The 17,932-nt window shown below is 52.7% G+C and overlaps 3 protein-coding genes across 3 annotated transcripts; 2 read left to right on the top strand and 1 right to left on the bottom strand.

Moving 5' to 3' along the window:
* Positions 1 to 3,489: 3,489 nt before the first annotated feature.
* On the bottom strand, positions 3,490 to 8,270 carry EIF1AD (eukaryotic translation initiation factor 1A domain containing). The gene is made up of 6 exons (XM_025915583.2): positions 7,989 to 8,270; positions 6,666 to 6,845; positions 6,411 to 6,519; positions 6,201 to 6,309; positions 5,983 to 6,033; positions 3,490 to 5,483 (listed from the first exon to the last, which is right to left on the bottom strand). Exons 2-6 carry the CDS (start codon positions 6,750 to 6,752, stop codon positions 5,339 to 5,341), a joined length of 501 nt encoding a protein of 166 aa, XP_025771368.1. The 5' UTR covers positions 6,753 to 6,845; positions 7,989 to 8,270; the 3' UTR covers positions 3,490 to 5,338.
* A 248-nt stretch (positions 8,271 to 8,518) lies between these two features.
* On the top strand, positions 8,519 to 10,242 carry BANF1 (barrier to autointegration nuclear assembly factor 1). Its single transcript, XM_086676852.1, has 3 exons — positions 8,519 to 8,669; positions 9,353 to 9,490; positions 9,708 to 10,242. The coding sequence occupies exons 2-3, from the start codon at positions 9,368 to 9,370 to the stop codon at positions 9,852 to 9,854; spliced, it is 270 nt and encodes an 89-aa protein (XP_086532978.1). The 5' UTR covers positions 8,519 to 8,669; positions 9,353 to 9,367; the 3' UTR covers positions 9,855 to 10,242.
* A 5,870-nt stretch (positions 10,243 to 16,112) lies between these two features.
* CST6 (cystatin E/M) lies at positions 16,113 to 17,515 on the top strand. Its single transcript, XM_025915696.2, has 3 exons — positions 16,113 to 16,381; positions 16,867 to 16,992; positions 17,333 to 17,515. Exons 1-3 carry the CDS (start codon positions 16,142 to 16,144, stop codon positions 17,417 to 17,419), a joined length of 453 nt encoding a protein of 150 aa, XP_025771481.1. The 5' UTR covers positions 16,113 to 16,141; the 3' UTR covers positions 17,420 to 17,515.
* The last annotated feature ends 417 nt before the right edge of the window (positions 17,516 to 17,932 follow it).

Raw genomic sequence — 17,932 nt, 5'->3', positions numbered from 1 at the left:
CGATTCTTTCACCTTTTCTTCAGGCTTGGGCGCGGGCAGGAGGTCGAGCCGAAGTGCCCAAGCACAAGGGTTAGAATAAGAGCCACAGGATAAACTCAGGCGAGTGTGAGAAAAAGGGAAATTCATATTTCTAATTCGTGAAATAGAAACAAACTAATAGCAAAGAAGAATGACAACAAAGAACGGATGCGCTGAAGAATAATGAAATGTCTACCAAGACTGACAAAAAAGGAGAAAGCACAATATTAGATATAAAAAAGGAGACACAATGTGGATAGTCAAGATTACAAACATAAGGCAGTTCTACAAAGAACTCTGTGATAAATTTGAAAGCACCAAGATAAGAAAATAGGAAAACATTTTTCCTTAAAAGTATCACAGAATCCAGAACAGAGAAACCTAAACGACCTATTATCACCAAAAATCTAGAGTTAAAAATCTCCCCACCTGGGGTGCCTGGGTGGCTGAGTCGGTAGAGCAGCTGACTCTTGATTTCAGCCCAGGTCATGATCCCAGGGTCATGGGAGCGAGCTCCACATGGGGCTCCACACTGAGCCTGGAGCCTGCTTGGGATTCTCTCTCTCTCCCTCTGCTCCTCTCCCCAGCTCGTAATCGTTTGCTCTTGTAACAAGACAAACCAAAAAAAAAACTTCCCACCCACCCTACACACGCCAGGCACAGTGGTTTTACAGCAAGCTTTACCAAAAATTTTAGAAATCCAAAATTCCAATGTTGTACAAACACTTGTAATGACAATAGAACACTCTCTAACTCATTTTATGAAGTTGGAATAATCTCGATATAAAAACAAGGGCAGCGCAGGAGAGAAAAAACTTAAACCATCTCATTTCTGAGCCTGGATGCCAAAATGCCCCCAAAAATCAGAAAAACAAGTCCAGCAATATATTGGAAAATATATCATGGCTGTTTTATTCCAGGAATGCAAGGATGTTTTAAGGTGAGAAAACTGTCAAGGTAGCTTACCGCAGTCACAGGCTAAAGGAGAAAAAACACGTGGCTCGCTCAGATTACCAGATGTGCTCCTTGACACCTGTATGCCGGTGGCCGCATGGTGAGGGAGGAAGCGGGTGGGGAAGTTCCAGTGGAAGTGACCTGCCCTAAGGCTGATGCTAAAGTGATACAGGCGCAGAGCCCGAAGGGCCACAAGTCTCAAACCTAACAAGTTACTACTATTGGGCATCCAATCACATGGACTGACCATGGCGTCGTGGGGGGCGGAGGGGGAGCTCTTAGGATACTCAGCTCATTCTGGGAGATCTATTCACTCATGGTTGGATTCTGCCGCTAAGTTGGGAAATGGAGGGGGCATTCAACTTCAGAGAATGGCAAAGGGGAGTACTATGCAGAACACAGGACTGTACCTGCATCGGGAAGCTTAGCTACGACCCACAGGAGCTAAAAGACTGAGAAGAGATGGAGAAACGGTGATGAAAAGGTTTTAGGGGGAAAACAGGGGCTATTAGGTACATCACACAATCACTGAAAGCTAGAGAAATATCTAAGGCCAGGCTTACAGATACAATGCCAAAAAAATCGCAGATACACATGACCAAGCGGGTGACAGTCAAGGAGTACTCAGAGGAACACTGGTAGCCACAAATGTTAGAAAACACGACTGAAATTAAGCACACAACTCAATAAGGTAGCTTTGAGCAAATAAACCCAAAGAAACAGAAGGAAAGGGCCAATAAAGTAGGCAGACATCTTGTAAAGCTAGTCAAAGAGAATAAAATGCTCTCACCCCGTCTCCTTATTCTGGTAAAAGAACCTCTCTATTCTATGGAGCACATGGTACATACGAAGCAGGTTTGGCTCATCTCGCCTCCCACCAAACCCCCATCCTCCCTATTCAGCCCTGGCCACAGCGCTTGCTCAGGAGAGGGCCAGCGATCCAAGAATACCCACTGATCGTCTGTGAAATACACAGATGCTAAGGGAGGAACTCTTTGCCTGTAAGGACTGAATGTAAACTGGAGCTTCCTGCAGAAAACAACGGTAGGGAGAAAGAGATTCGTCCACTGACAGAAGCAGAGGTAATCCAAGAAACAAAGGAGAGTCCTAACGAAATCATGCCGGACCTGGATCAGCTCTGCCTAGAGCTGTATTCTTAGACCTCTGTCAACGAGCCCGGGTTTGCTTCTGCTAGTTGGAGTTAGATTTTGTCGCTTATAAGTAAGAAAGTCCAAAACGATCCCCCAAACAGCTTAAATACACATGAAATACGACTCACAAAATATAAACTGCCAAAATGGACTCAAGGATAGAAAACCTGAATAAAATGGCACAGAATTAAAAAGCAAAGATCTACCCCTTAAAAAGGAACCAAACAGAGATATTTTTATAAAGCCTACCAAACTTTGAGGCAACAAATTACTCCTGTTCTACAAATTATTGCAGAACAGAGAAAAAGATAAAGATTAAACATCTCCAAATCCATTCTACAAGGCTAGCATAATGCTGTTATCAAAATGGAACAGCGACACCATTAAAACAAAAAGTGAAACTGGCCCAGAGGTAAATATAAAAATCCTAAAGAAATGGAACAAATCCTCTAAAACTAAACAGGGCTTACAAGCAAACCCAAGGACAGCTTGAGGAAGTCTGTTCATGGACAGCAGCACAGTAATAAAATGAAGACTTTTGGTTAACTCAGTAGATAGCAAAATCCATCACTGTTAAATAAAGGGTAAAAACCTTCAGCAAGCTGGGAACAGAAGGAAACATTTTCAGCCTAATGGAGTTTATCTAGCAGAAACTTAGAGCAAGAACTGTGTGAGGACACATGAGAACCATTCCCATTGGGAGAAAAACAAGGATCCACCCAATGTTACACTGGAGGTCCTGATCCCTGTAACCCCTATAGAAAAAAGAGTGTCAAGGATAAAACTACCACCAGTGGGACATGACTGGACTACCCAGAAAGCCAAGAGAATTAACTGAAAAACCACGAGAACTAAAGAATTCAGGGGCGTCTGGGTGGCACAGCCTGTTAAGTGTCATGATCTCATGGCTCACCAGTTAAGATAGCGCTTTTCTCCAAATTGAGCTAGGAGATTTATTCACTTATTAATGTTTGAGAGAGAGAGAGAATGAGCAGAGGAGGAGCACAGAGAGCAGGAGACCCAGAATCTGAAGCAGGCTCTAGGCTCTGAGCTATCAGCACACAGCCCAATGTGGGGCTCGAACTCATGAACCGTGAGATCATGACCTGAAGTCAGACACTTAACTGACTGAGCCACCCAGGCATCCCTCAAGCTAGATTTAAAACCCTGCCAATGAAAATCTCAAGAGGATTTTTAAGTGGAAATTAACAAGTTCCTTTTAGAGTTCTTATGTAAGAGAAAATATGAAATTTTCAAGGAATAGTAAGGCAGAGAGGAGGGAGCTATGAGATTATTAATCCTGCCATAAAACGGGGTAGGTGCACATACATCAACAGATTAGAAATTCCGAAAGGAGACCCATAAGTACGCAGGAATTTCGTTTATTTTAAAAAGATACCTTAAATCTGTGAAGAATGACCCCTTCAGTAGATGGTATACAGATGACTATCCCTTTAGCAAAAGTCACTTCCCATAAAAAATAAATTTCAGCCAAGTTCAATATACACACACATACATATCCTTAACTCACCTGAAGTTTATTTTTTGTACACACGGACATACAAACACATACACATGTATACGTTTAAAGCTATGCTAAGATACTATCAAGGAAAGTGAACAAGAAACAGATAAATGAAGCAGTAGTTGGAGAGGATGTGGGAACAGTGACAGGTGTTTCAGGCTGTTTTGGATGAGAGAGTCTACAGCATGTTCGATGCTAACACATCCAGTAGAAAGGATGACAAAAACCAAAACTTCCATACAGTCCTTAAGCAGGAGGACAGACAAGCTCCAAAGCACAACAGAAAAGGTTTTAGTCCCACTGGATTACGTGGGGAAATTAGAGACAAGACAATCCATGAGCACATTTGTACGCTTGGTAACGGAGAGGTGAGAGTTCCCTCCAAAGGCTATGATTTAATGAAGTATGTGGTCAACACCTAAGAGGAGAAGGAGGAATTGGCAGACAACGTAAAAGTTTTGAAATACAACATCCCAGAGAAGATCTGCTAGGCAGTGCTGAGTGTCCACTTGAGGTTTTGTTAATTATGAATTTAAGGTAGAACTAGTGAGCTAGGTTGGCTGTTTTCTCTGGCAGTTACTTGAGCATAAGCAGAGAGGTAAACGGGTTGGCCAGGGTTAGGTTTTACTAGATGAACACAGTGGAGGGAAACAAGGGAGCGGGAGGGCATAGGGAAGTGGAGATAGGAGAGTAACAGTAAGATGGGAAAGGAGCGGGGTGGGGGGTGGGGGGAGGCCTGCAGATAAAGATAAAGAGGAGGCAGTTGAGCAAGCAAGTGAGAAAGCCAGGAGGTGGTGACTGCACAGATGTATGAATTCAAGAAGGGCAATTCCTACCAATGGCAGGGATCCAGGGAGGGACCGAAGACACAGGCAGCAGGCCTCAAGTGGAAGACAAAGAAGTAGGGGGCCACATACAGCGTTGAAGAGACCCACCCCCAGGAGGTACAAAATGACGACAGAAGCAGGAATAGAAGACTCTAAGCCAGGGGGTAAACTCTTCAACGTCTGAACAGTGATTAGGTCAAGGCCAATAATGAAGAGGGAGTGTATGGCCAGAAGTATGAGCTTCAAAGGACAAGTGGGATGGTTTGCAAGAGGGCTGAGGAGTAATGGTCTGTGTAGCCACAAGGCCGCCACCAGGCAGAGGATGTACACCGCAGCACGGAGGTGGGCATTCCTGCAGTTGTGGTGACTGGCACGCCAGGAAAACAGCTTACGAGGCACTGTGAAATTTGTCCTGAGTGTCTCTTAGAGGCAGAGGCACTAGATCCTTCTGCCGTGCTCCTGAATGCCTGACTCAGTATTACTTGCCAGCAGGCAACAGAGAAGGATTGCTCCCAGTTAGTAAATACATGCATGAAGGCACAGCACAGGGCCTGGCACTTACTGAGTGCCCAGTGAGAATCTAGGAAAGGTTCCAGCCATTTCCGTTTCCTGCCCGTTTAGGACCTGCACCAAGGAGCAGTCTGTAACTTCACGAATCCCTCCTCCCTCCAGAGAGCCACTCAGACACCAGCACAAGTCGTCACCCACCAGGGGTTTAATTCTCCTTGAGCAGAAGGTCAGTTCAGAGAGGGGCCCTGCCTTGTCCCCCATCCAGAGGGGGAAGATCTGCAGAGCACCCCAGGAATGTCTGAGCTCAGAGGAGCCAATCCTAGTCTCTGGGCAAGAGAAGCGGGTCGAGGGACTCAGGCTGCCTCTTCCTCTTCGCTCTCCTCCTCGCTCTCATGATACTGTCTGCGATTGGTGTTAACAAAGAGGTCAGAATCATCTTCAGAGCTGGACTCTTCTCCTGATGACTGTGGCTCCACTGGGAGTTCTGGCGGAGTCTGTCTGCATGGGGGAAAGGGACAGGGTTAACCCAATGCCTTCTGGAAAAACTAGACTGGCAATCAAGGAGCCCCATAAAAAGGAGGGCATAAGGCCAAGAAAAATTGTCTAAAGATTACCTCCCACCTCACATCAAAAGTCTGCAAGAACCACTGGTTTTAATAAGGAGTCCAATCACCAACACTCAATGGACTCACACTACATACCAAGTGCTATACTAACCAATTTTACAAGCATTAACTCCTTTAATCCTCACAAAGCTCCCATCTTACAGGCGGGGAAATCCAAGCCTAAGAGATGAAGTAACCTGCTTAAACCATTCATTTACAAGTGGTATTGCCATGATTTTAACCCCAGGCATCTGACTTTCAAGCCACACTCACAACCACATATTCTGGAGCTCTCACCAGGGACTCTACACAGATAGAAAGAAGGTCTCTATTTTCCCCTCAAGTCTCCAAGGCCTTAGCCCCTATTTTCTGTCCTAAGGCTTGTTCCTCACCTGTTCCTACTGTTGTTGTGCTTCTCAGCCACTTCTGAGAAGGCCTCAGGCCTGTACCAAGAGAAGAACCAGGGTCAGAAAAGACAGAAAAATCTATCAGCAAAAAAGCTGTTTCCAGCTGTCCCTGCCTGGGATGCCATCTTCCCTCCCCCACCTCCACAGCTAGGAAGTCAATATCCCCCAAAATGAGACAGGCAGTGACCAAGGGACCACCCTACCAGAGCCCTTCCTTCTGCAGAGAGCGCACATGGTCTTTGCAGAGCACAAAGGAGATCTCAGCCTTCACTTTTTCTCCCTCTTCAATCGGGTCAACAATGAGAAAGTCGCCTGCAGGTAAGACAGGAGAAAAGACACAATAAATCCTGCTTGCAGTGGGGGAAACCAAGCCCCCAGGAAACAGTTGTCTCCTATAGGGCTACCTCTCTCACCTCTCTTGATCCAGATGTTCTTCCGGTATTTGGAGGGCATGCTCACCAGGAAGCGCTGCCCCTGGGCTGTCTCCACCTCATGCAGATTGTTCCCTGGGGTCCTGAGTACCTGGTCCAAGAGAGACCAAGAACCAGTCAGCCTCATCAGCCAGCTCAAATACTCAGTGAGCTGTGCTGCACCTTGCCGCCGTGCTAGGGGTCCAAGGGGAGTAGAAGGATGGGGAGGCAGAGCCGCTTATGCCCAATGCCACTCACCCTCACGATCTGCTGCTGGTCAGAGGGCACCATATGCTCCCCCAGCACCTCCTTCACCACATGCTTCCTCTTGGTGGCCTGAGACATGCTGGGGCCCGTCCCGGGGGGGTGAGGGATGGGGAGACTGTCAACTCCTCCTCCTGGGTTTCTTCGATGGCAAGTTCAGAACCCAGGACTGTTCTGAAGACGGAGAAAGACCTTTTACTGACGAGTGACTATGTCCTGGTTAAGAACATGACCTTTAAAATCTAATTACTAGGGTTCAAATTCTATCTTGGCTATGTCCCAGCTGTTCAACTTCCCTAGTTTCAGAGAAAAATAATAGCTAACTCTGATCACCGTTAGTAGAATCAAATAAGGCAAGCAAAGCACTTAGCACAGCATATGGCACATAAAAACAACTGACTGGGGTGCTTGTGTGGCTCAGTAGATTAAGTGTCCAACTCTTGAGATCGTCTAAGGTCCTCATCTCGCAGCTGTGAGATCAAGCTGGGAGTCTGGCTCTGTGCTGAGCGTGGAGTCTGCTTGGGATTCAATCTCTCTCTCTCTCTAAATAAACATTCTATTTATTTACTTATTTATTTAGGAGTCTGCTTGGGATTCATTCTCTCTCTCTAAATAAACATTTAATTAATTAATTAAGTATGTATGTATGTATATGTACGTATGTTTATTTACTTTTAAAACCGAGAGAGACAGAGCACGAGCAAGAGAGAGGCAGGGAGAGAAGACACAAAATCTGAAGCAGGCTCCAGGCTCCCAGCTGTCAGCACAGAGCCCCGCCGCAGGGCTCGAACTCAGGGACCGCGAGATCATGACCTGAGCCAAAGTTCTATGCTCCACCGACTGAGCCACGCAGGCGCCCCCGGAAATAAACATTTTAAGTAAACATTTTTAAATAAATATAAAAACCCCCCTCCTGTTACCACATGTGCTGGCACAATCAGAAACTAAATACATGTCCTACAGAAATAAGTCATTCCAGCAACGGCCCGGGGAAGGAGTGTGAGAGGACCTAACTGTATGTTCCTCAACACATCCGTACATCCCTAGCACAGCCACACAACACAGATGCTCAATTTTTCAACACACTATAGTCAGAGACCGATGGTCCGAGCCAGGAACAAGTTCATAAAAGGTCGGGTAAGCCGGCTGGGTCTGCGGCATCTGATTTCTGACTTGGGTACTGAGAAGACAGGACTCGTTCCACGAAGGCTGAAGGTTTCCAAAGGAAACTCCAAAGTGTCACCTCTAGCTGCTGTCCCCTGCCCTCCTCCCTCTCTCTCTTGGAGGAAAGACTCTGAGAGCGAGACCCACACTTACTCTCTGGCCTTCGTCTCCCAGGGGCGCTGCCCGAACGACCTCGTTCTCCAGGACGCTGAGAGCAGCTCGCCCACGACTCACTTCGCAGCTAAGCCAACGAAGGCACAGAAAAGGGGCCTGCCGGCGGTCACGACGATGGCGTGGACATATACTCAGGTCCCCAGCGCCTCTGACTTCTAGGCGACTCCTCCAAGCCCAGTGACGACGAGGACTACGCGAGCCCTCCTGGGTCGGATCCTTCCGAGCACCGTACTTCCGGTGCTACCTCGGAAGCCTCCTGGCTACCCTCCCCCGCCTCGTCCGTCTCTTTAACTCTTCCCACCGCCAGGTCAGCCGAGGCTAAGTTTTTAAGTTCCCGATGCGTGCAGCGGGGAATGGCGTTTTCTCTGACGCCCCAGCTTCCTGAGACCGGACCTACTGCCCGAGAAGCGAGACCACAGAAGGCAGCCGGGCTTCCCGAGAGGCAACCCGAAAGCCAAGCCTACTAAAGGCGCCACTGAGGTCGAGAGCGCCTCATCTCTATGGCTCGAGGCGGCTAGAAGTGCCCAATTCGGAATTTTTTTTCACAGGCGGCTCTTGAGGCGACCCGGAAGCGGAAGTGGAAGAAAGTTCTAGTGGGTCGAGGTATCGCTCGGAGCAGCCGGGTGGCGGGAGGAGCCGTTACGGGAGCGGGAGCTGCCGGTGAGCGCTAGCTGCGGAGCAGGGCCGGAGCTGGAGGCGGGAGGAGGTGCGGGGAGGAGGGGTGGAGAGGAGCCCGAGCGCTGGAGCGGCCTAGAGGATGCGCCCTCGGAGAGGACTCGGCCGCCGGGCGGGGAGAGGGCGGGGCGGGGCGCGGCGGCGCGTGGAGGGGGCGGGGCGGCGCGCGTGGGGCGGGGCCGGAGGGCGGGGCGGGAGCGCGTGCGTGGACCCCGCCGCGCGGGAGGAGCAGGTGCGCGCGCTCCGGCCAGCGCGTTCGCTCTGCGAGTGGCGTGCGCGGGCGAGTGGGGGCAGAGCGACCCTTCGTTTGCTTTTCGGCCCAGGGGAGCCGCTCTTAGCCCAGCCAAGGTCACACAGGGAGTGACAGCTCAGGGAGGGCCCCGGCAACCGACTCTGGGAATCTTCCCGCTGCCCCGAGTGCGCCACCTGTGAGGGCAGGAGAGTTTTTCCTCCTGGGCAGCGCTAAAACCCAGATCCCGCAGGGAAAGGTTCTTTTGCCTGGCGGGGAAAACACTCTTCTTGGGCCCCGGTTCTCTCCTCCGTGAAAGGAGGAGGATCGGGTTAGCCGCCGTAATGGCTGGTTTCGCGTTCTCTTACTAGAACAGGGCCCCTGGGCCCTTGGGAGTTCCCGGTTTTCAGCCCTAACTCCCTTTTCTTGGGATTCCTAGATTAAGCTGATCGAGATGACAACCTCCCAAAAGCACCGAGACTTCGTGGCAGAGCCCATGGGGGAAAAGCCAGTGGGGAGCCTGGCCGGGATTGGTGAAGTCTTGGGCAAGAAGCTGGAGGAAAGGGGCTTTGACAAGGTGCGGGGTGACTGCATGCATCTGGGGGGGGGGGGCGTGGGTAGGGCAGACTACCATGTTTCCTGGCAGTTAGGGGTGAGGAAAGCGAGAGTAACTGTTGGGGGTGGACAGTGGTGTGTGATCTGAAGGGAGTACCTGCCAGCCTCACGTGCTTTGAAGCCACAGTAGTGGCCTTCGAGCACTGAGCAGCATGCCCTTTACTTTGCCCGTTGTGCAGGCCTACGTGGTCCTTGGCCAGTTCCTGGTGCTAAAGAAAGATGAAGATCTCTTCCGGGAATGGCTGAAGGACACGTGCGGTGCCAATGCCAAGCAGTCCCGGGACTGCTTCGGGTGCCTTCGGGAGTGGTGCGACGCCTTCTTGTGAGGCTCTCCGGGGAGCCCCCAGCCCCTGGCCCCAGCATGGAGTCTCCAGAGTTTGCAGCCGCGTGGGGACTCCTCCCCTGTCCTCTACAAAGGAAGAGATTGCTGTTGTCGTACTCCACCTCTGATGTACTCCAAGGTCTTTTGGGAGTTCTCTCCCCTCACCATTTCAACTTTTTGAAATTCTCGCCCTTGCATGCAGTTCCCTTCTCCTTTCCCTGCCAGTTTCATGTCAACAATTACCAGCTTCTCTGAGTGGATTCCAGGCCCTTCCCTGACCCCCACTCCCACCCCCGCCTCTGGTCTGTTTTATGCTATTTGGCTCTTTTTTGGCAAAACAGTCACTGTCCTTGTAAAGTTTTTTAAATCAATAAAGTCAGTGGCCTTCCTGACTGGGCTTTGTGCGTTGAAAAGCAGGTGGGCTGGGACTTCCCCACAGACTGACCAGGTCTGCGACACTCCTTATCAGCGCAGATCGAAACTGGCGGCTTCCTTCCTACCCGGGAGGGTAGCCACCCTAGCCACGTAGGCCTCAGCCAGGTGCTTTGGCGTGTCCCTTAGTAACCTGGCAGGGAGTGTGGGCTGATATCTCCCTGGGATCTGGGTGGGCTGTGATGTTCCAGATGTCATCCGAGTCAACATCTGGGCTAGGCAGCACCTGGTGGAAAAGTCAGTGGGAGTCCAGGGTACCGGGAAGAGGGTGAATCAGATGTAGGTAAGAGTTCACCTGCCAATCATCGGGTGCTTTCCTGGCCTTTGGGAGGAGTGGCCAGGCCTCTGGCTCTCTTAGGGAGGTTAGGGAGCCAGAACATGGACATCACAACTACGTGGGCTTGAGTGAGTTATACTTTTGTTGGGTATATTTTTGTCCTGGTCTTTGTTGAACGCTCAGTGTTAACCAGGCCCGCAGCTAAGATCTTTGCAAACATATTTTTCTCCCCTGGTAAGAGGTAATTGTTTTTTCTTTTGTAGGTGAGGAAACCAGAGGCTCAGAGAGACTAAGTAATTTGACCGTGGACTTCCTGCTTGGAAGTTGCCAGATTGGCCCTCAAAATGTAGCTCAAAACCCACGTACCTGAGGGCCCTTTGTTCCCTGGTCACGTCACTTGGCCTCTCCCAGCCTCTGTTTTCCCACTTGGCAAACGAGGTGGTTGTAAGGATCAGGTATAACGCTAGCTGTGTGGCACCCGGCCCTGCTTGGCTTTGTTTCTTTCCCCGGACCACTAATGAGGAACTCCTTGCTTACAGACTTCTCCCCGCAGGACTTACGGTCTGGTGAGGGGAGCGTGACAGGTATTCAATGCAAAAAATTGGGATACCATGTGAAGGTTCTCGTGATCCCGGGGAAGGGAAGAGTGAAGGAAAAGTTGAGAAACTCAACTCCGCTAATAGCAACTTTGTCTGAAGTACCAAAGAGAGTGGCAGTGCTACCCCAGGGTGGGAAAGGATACGGGCCACACACATACACAACAGGGCTGCATCCAGAGAACTTGACTATGATGAAGACGAAGCAGACAAGACAGAAAAAGAGTAAAAGACTTGAATGGCAGCCATGAAAGGAATACCCCAAATGGCGGATAAGCTTAGGAAAAGGTGCTCACAGGAGTCGGAAACGCAAATGAGATGCCGTTGTCCACTCCCTGGCAAAGATTCCAAAGTCAAACACTACTAAGTGCTGATGAGGGAGTGAAGCAACAGTTTCCATCCAGCTGGTGGGAGTGTAAATTGGTATGAGCCCTTGGGGAAACAGTTGGGCGTTTTCTAGTAAAACTAAAGATAAGACCCATCCTGTGACCCTGCACGTCTGCTCCCGGGGCCACTGCCAAGGACTCTCGCATATCTGCACCTGAATGCGTGTTCACGAATGCGTGTTCACCGCAGCTTTATAACAACCCCCAACTGGACCAACTGTAACGGCCGTCGGTACCAGTGAACGTGAACAAATGACAGGCGAACCGAGCGCCCAAAATGTCAAATGCCGTGATGCCGTTCACATAAAGTTAAGTGGATCCCCGCTCAGGGATCCCTGTATAGGTGGTAAGACTCTAGAAAAAAGACGAGGAAATGCTTATCGTAAAAGTCAATAGCAGAAGCGGAGTAGTTCCCTTTGGGGGAAGGAGGTGTGAGGAGCGGGAGGCTTGGGGGCGGGGGTGGCAATACAGGCATTCACTAATTTGTTAACACATATGCACTGTGTGCTTTTCCGGTATAAGCTACATCTCAGAACAGTGGAAGGATAAAAAGGAAACCAGAAGTAAGGCCCCAGGGATAGAGCAATTATGTGATTACTTGGAAAACAGGATGGTTATTGGTCAGGGTAAGGGGTGAGTGCGGGGCTGGGTCTGGAAAGTGAGCAGCCCTCCTGGAAGGGCACCAGGTGGCCAGAGCAGGGCCCAGCTTGTGTTACAGACCACTTTCTGGGAGGATGCCAGTCTGACTCCCAGACCGCGGTGGTAATTCAGGCCATCCGTGGAGTTTCAGGCTAAGTTTCAGATGTTTTCCTGGATGGGTCCAGGGTCACCTCAGAGTCCCCTCAGCCTCAACCCTTTGCGGTGTGACACTGCCACACGGGCCTGGGGTGCTCAGGCAGGGGCTCGGCAGGGCCATGCCCTCCCCCTACCTCAATCCTGACGCTGCCAGATGGCTGCTGACGCTCGGGAGGCAATGGAGACTCCCTCCTCCCCCACAACACCCTTCCCATGGCTCCTGCCCATGCCGGTTGGCAGGTCTTGCCTCTCGTTCTGGCAAGGGGGCCCGCCCAGCAGAAGCTCGTGGGCCACACTGCCTGCTCTGCTTCCTCCTCACCCACAGTCTCGTGGGCCCTTCCCTGCCTCACCCACAGTCTTTGTCTCTGAAGCAGCTGGGACCTGCTATCTCACCTCTCACTTGGGGCTCAGGCAGCGTCTGTGACACGTTAAAGGTCAAAACCCTTTATCTGGGTCCCTTAGTGCATCCCACACAAGTTCCTGGTTCAGTCCTAGAGGAGCAGGAGACAGAAGGCATCTAGAATGTACTTTGTGACAGGGTGGCTTTGGAGATCCAGCCCCAACTTAGCCTGCAGGACATAGGGGACCAAGGCCTGTCATGTTGGAGAAAGCAGACCTGAGTGGGGACGGGTGGGAGGTTATCTAAATGTCAACCCAAACTGCTCAACAGGATGTGCCCGGCCAGGGAGCACGGGTGGGCACGGGAGTCAGCAGATAACTGCCCCCTGTTCCTCCCTCCCCTGCGGTACCCAGCCAGAGCTTGACCCGCTCGGCCACTCTACTTATGAGTACTCGGATGTGGCCAGAGCTTGGGGTGAACCCAGCTTCCACGCTCTGGAGTCCGGAAGGGGTCCTGCTGTCCCCGGAGGGAAATGGGAGGCTACGGGATGAACCCCAGCCTGAGACACGCCTCCCCACTCTGGCCCAGTAGCAGCCCAGACGGTGTGAAAGGCTCAGAGGATACGTTCTTGCCTATCAACCCCCTTCCCCGTTGCCCACACCCCCTCAGGGACCCAAGGCTCTTTCTACGGTCACTCGTGGCCTCGACTGCTGACAGCCTGAAGGAGCCAGGCAGACCCGCCTCTGAATCAGGGCCTCCTCGACTTGCCGTGTGACCTGGGGCCAGCTGCTCACTGTTCTGAGCCTGACTTCTCTCCTCTGTCACCTGGTATAGGTTGGTAAAGGTTCAACCAGCTAATGAACCTGAAGCCCCGGGCACTCTGGGGCACTCCTCCACCAATGGGAGCTTCCTGGATCTCAGCTTTCTTTGCCTTAACGTCTCTTTTCTCAGATGTGCTTAGGGCAAGGGGAGCGAAGCCCTGGGGGAGGGAATATCCGTGGCCCAACTGGAAGTCCAGGGAAGAGGGTTCTGGGAGCAGCACCGAGGCCCTGAGTAGCCTGATCCCAGGGTGAAGATGTCGAGAGCCCACCCTGGTCAGCAAGACCCATCGGCCAGAGGCAAGAGGGTGGTGCCACGGGCAACCTGGATTGGGATCCCTGGGCCACAGCAAAAATGAAGACTGTGCCCTGTGGCCGGTAGGGAGGGCCAACCCTGAGCTCACACCTGGCCCATGCCTCCTTCTGGAAGCCAGAGTGGTCCCGACAGGATGGAGCCCAGGCCGAGGGCTCTTCTCCAGATGAGACCCAGCCCTGGGAAAATCCTTTTGGGGTCCCCCTGCCTCCAGGGAGCCTCCGCCTACACAGCAGACCTCATATCCCCGTGGAGACGTGCGACTCACGTCCAGGGCTCACGCACCAGGACGCTGGCACGCACCGGGCTCCACCCCTGACACTTTTCCTTTGACCTCCCCCATTTCTCCCTAGTAAAACGGCTTCTGCAGAGCAGTTATGAGGATGAGAGTGTGTCGAGACCCCGGTGCAAGGCCCGGCACACACCAGAAGCCCAGCAATTGTTACTTAGCCTTCCCCATCCCTCTTTTCCCACCAAGACACCGCTTCTAGCTGTGTGACCCTAGACAAATGACCTGACCTCTCTGGTTCACTTTCTTCATCTGAAAAACAAGCTCGATGCTTACTACCTAAGAGTGCTTAGGATAGACCAGTGGGTGAAAGATCTTCGGAGACTGTTAGGTTGTGGTGCAACCTGTGGTAGTCATTTGCACCGGTGCAAAGGAGTGAGGGGGAGGGTAGGGGCCGGCGAGCTAGGGACCCACCGGCCCTTGGTGGGTCAGAGACGAGGCCTTGGCTAGTTTTCCAAGGAGCTGTTGGAGGTAAGTGTGGCCATGGCCGAGCTCCAAGTAATGGCAGAGCAGGACTGGGAGAGCCTGGGGAGGCTCCTGGCCCCCTGGGGCTGCCTCTCCCTCCTCTGCCCTGAGCCTCTTACTCCACCCCCTCCCAGGTTCTCTCAGGTTGGGTTTCTGCCTCATTAAGCCACAAGTGAGCCGGCTCTCCCACAAACGGGCATCTGTCTCTTTAAGGCAGACACCTGAGCCTACCCTGTGACTGTGTGACTGTTCCTTGGAATCCCAGATTGGTTTTCACAGCTGGGCTGAGGGGGTGGGGAGCAGCTGGTCTGGGTCTCCCTGGGAGGACATCACGGCCCTTCCTGGCCCTGGGATTCTGCGGCCGACCGGGAATTCTACCTGCTCGTAATATTCACCATCGTAATAGCCCCCAACGGTTTGTCAGGTACTATAACCCACTACCCCTTACAAGCCCCAAGCGAGATCCCTGGAGGCCCTAAGCACTAACAAGATCTTAGTGCCTCAGAGCAAAATGCACCCCTACCCCCCACAACTCGTGATTAAGGTACAAGCTACACTGAACTCTAAAACACAAATAAGGAAGTCCACCAAGATTCAGACTTTTCCCGTGTTAGCTGCTTCAGCGCTGTTCATTGATTACCAGATTTTTCTAAAAAAACTCCTAGTGCCCTATTTGGCTGCTACCTCCAGCACGCACAGTTTACCTATGGGTGGCCCAGTCCCGGGTGTTAATGCCAGTGTAACCTTAGCAGGTAAGAGTGGTCACCTATCCTCGATGATGACACAGAGGCCTTGGGAGGCCATGGGACTTGTCCAAGTCACCAGTCAGTAAACGGCAGAGCTGGTACGACACACACCCCTCTTTCTGGCCCGTCTTCATCTTTTGGGCTCAGCGTGGCCTGAGAGCGCAGATTTTAGTTCGACTGCCTGGGCTCAAAAGCCAGCATCATCACTTACTATTTACTAGCTGACATCCTGGGGCAAATCAGTTCTCCCCTCTGCGTCCTGTGGCTCGCTGCGTAAGGTGGAAACGTTACCAATTCCCATTTCATGCTGGCCGGGAGGGTCAAACGGTGCCCAGCTCAGTGCACTGGTCTCCTTTCCTGTCATATTTATAGGACCAGGGCTTCTCCAAGCACTTTGCCTGTTGAGTTCTCACAGCAACCCATTTTACAGAGAGGGAAACTGAGGCACTGAGCGATTAAGGCATTCCTTCCAGGTTACACAGGTAGTAAACGGTGGCAATAGTAAGACCTCGCCAATGGTTGTCGGTATTTCATGCCGGCTGAGCTTTCCATGAAACTGTTTGAATGGTGGCACTTGCTGGGGACTGTCACGGTCCTTTCCCTCACGAACTGGGTGTGTCCCTGGAGGGCAGGGCAGCATCGCGGGGGACACAGGTATGCTCGGGCCTTGGACTGCCCCCTTTGGCGCGAGGACGGCGGCGGCCTCTCAGATCGCCCAGGCTCCCATCCCTCCCCGGCTCTGCCTCTGCCGCGGGGTGGGCGGAGCGGGCGGGGCCGCTAGCCTATAAAAACGGCGCGCCCCCGAGGGCCTGACACTGACGACCGACCGTGGCCATGGCGCCCCCGAGCCTCTCGCGGGCTCTGGGCCTGGGCCTGCTCGCGCTCTGCCTCCTGGCGCTGCCCGGTGACGCCCGTGCCCGCCCGGCGGAACGCAGAGTCGGAGAACGCCAGAACCTGTCACTCAGTGACCCCCAGGTGCAGAAGGCAGCGCAGGCGGCCGTGGCCAGCTACAACATGGGCAGCAACAGCCTCTACTACTTCCGCGACACCAGGATCCTCAAGGCCCAGAGTCAGGTGTGGACGGGCGGGCGGGTCAGGGGCGAGAGGCAGCCTCCCACCAGGCCAGCAGGGCTTGCAGCCGGTGGCCAGGTTGAGGGGGTGCCACGAGAGTAATGGGGACATTTTCATACGATGTATTTTTTAAATCGGATTAATGCCAAGAATTCATTATGAACGACCTATCCAGCTTTCAGTGGACGGGATCCAGCCCTGTCTCACTAGCCTCACGGTAGCCCCCGCCCTGAGGGGCGGACTGGGGAGAGGGGAGTGAGGGAGATGGGGCGGTGGGCTTCAGGACATGTGCACACCTGGGTCTCAGCTTCCTGTGTGGCCCGGGCCTCCGCCCCTCTCCCCAGGGGTCGGGTCGCCACCAGAACTTCCCCATCCAGGGTTTGAATCCCGAGGCCCAGCCCAGCATGCCGAATGTGGAGAGAGGGGAGAGGTCTGGGTCTGGGGTAGTTTTCCGGTGCCCCTCACCCGCTCCTGCCCTCTCTCCCCAGCTGGTGGCCGGCATCAAGTACTACCTGACCCTGGAGATGGGGAGCACAGCCTGCCGGAAGAACGTGGCCACCGGAGATGGCGTAGATGTCACTACCTGCCCCCTGGCCACAGGCGTGCAGGAGGAGGTAACAGCCCCGCACCCCACTGCCCAGCACCCAAGGCCCTCGATTGTCCGGCCCGAACTGGTCTGGTTGGCCAGGCTGATGTCTGGCTGAACCTGTCCCTGTCACCTGGATGACTCACTCACCAGGCCAGGGTGGGGTACAGAGAGGAGGAGACTGGGGCTTCTCCCTCACAGGAGCGGGCTAGCAAGATCTGGGATCTGGTCCCGGCCATCTGAGTCATTGTCCCTTTGGGCCAGTGACCGCCGCTCTCGAACCCCAGAGCACAGCGTCGCAGGCTAAGGATGGCAGTTGCCAGGAGTCAGGCCTGGGGCCCCACCCACCTCTCCTTCTCTCCCTGCAGAAACTGCGCTGTGACTTCGAGATCCTGGTGGTCCCCTGGCAGAATTCCTCCCAACTTCTAAAGCATAACTGTGTGACCATAACCTAGACCCCTTCAGGCACGGGAACCGGAGGGAGCAGGTGCAGCGCGGAAGGCACACATCCATGGATGTATCTGTCACAATAAAGTGCTGCCGGCTTCTCACATTGGACTCTCCTGAGTGCTTCACTCCCCGCCCCCCAGGACTCAGAGTTCCCAGCCTGTGACAATCCCATACCCGCACATGGGCCAGAGATGGCAGAGTCCCCACAGGCCATGAGACCTTGAGGGCAGGGACAGTGGCTTTCAAGTATACACTGTGGGCTATACGCCAGAGGGACTCCCCAGTGCTTTGCCCCAGGCAAGACTCCTGGAAGGGGACGGACAGGAAGCCCCAAGGGGACCGAGGTCACATCTGCCCACAGGAGGGATGAGGGGACAGAGGCAATTTGATGTCGTTTGAAGAAAACGGAACTGCAACATTTTATGCACAACTGCATATGTGGCTACCATTCGTCCTCACTATATACACACTTACACACACACAAACCACAATACACACTTGGATGCTCCAGAAACACA

The sequence above is a fragment of the Puma concolor genome, chromosome D1 (genome assembly GCF_028749965.1).
Source record: "Puma concolor isolate L17-30 chromosome D1, mPumCon1.1.hap2, whole genome shotgun sequence".
Classification (NCBI taxonomy): domain Eukaryota; kingdom Metazoa; phylum Chordata; class Mammalia; order Carnivora; family Felidae; genus Puma; species Puma concolor.
The sequence above is the reverse complement of the archived record's forward strand: the minus strand, read 5'-3'. Positions and strand labels throughout refer to the sequence as shown.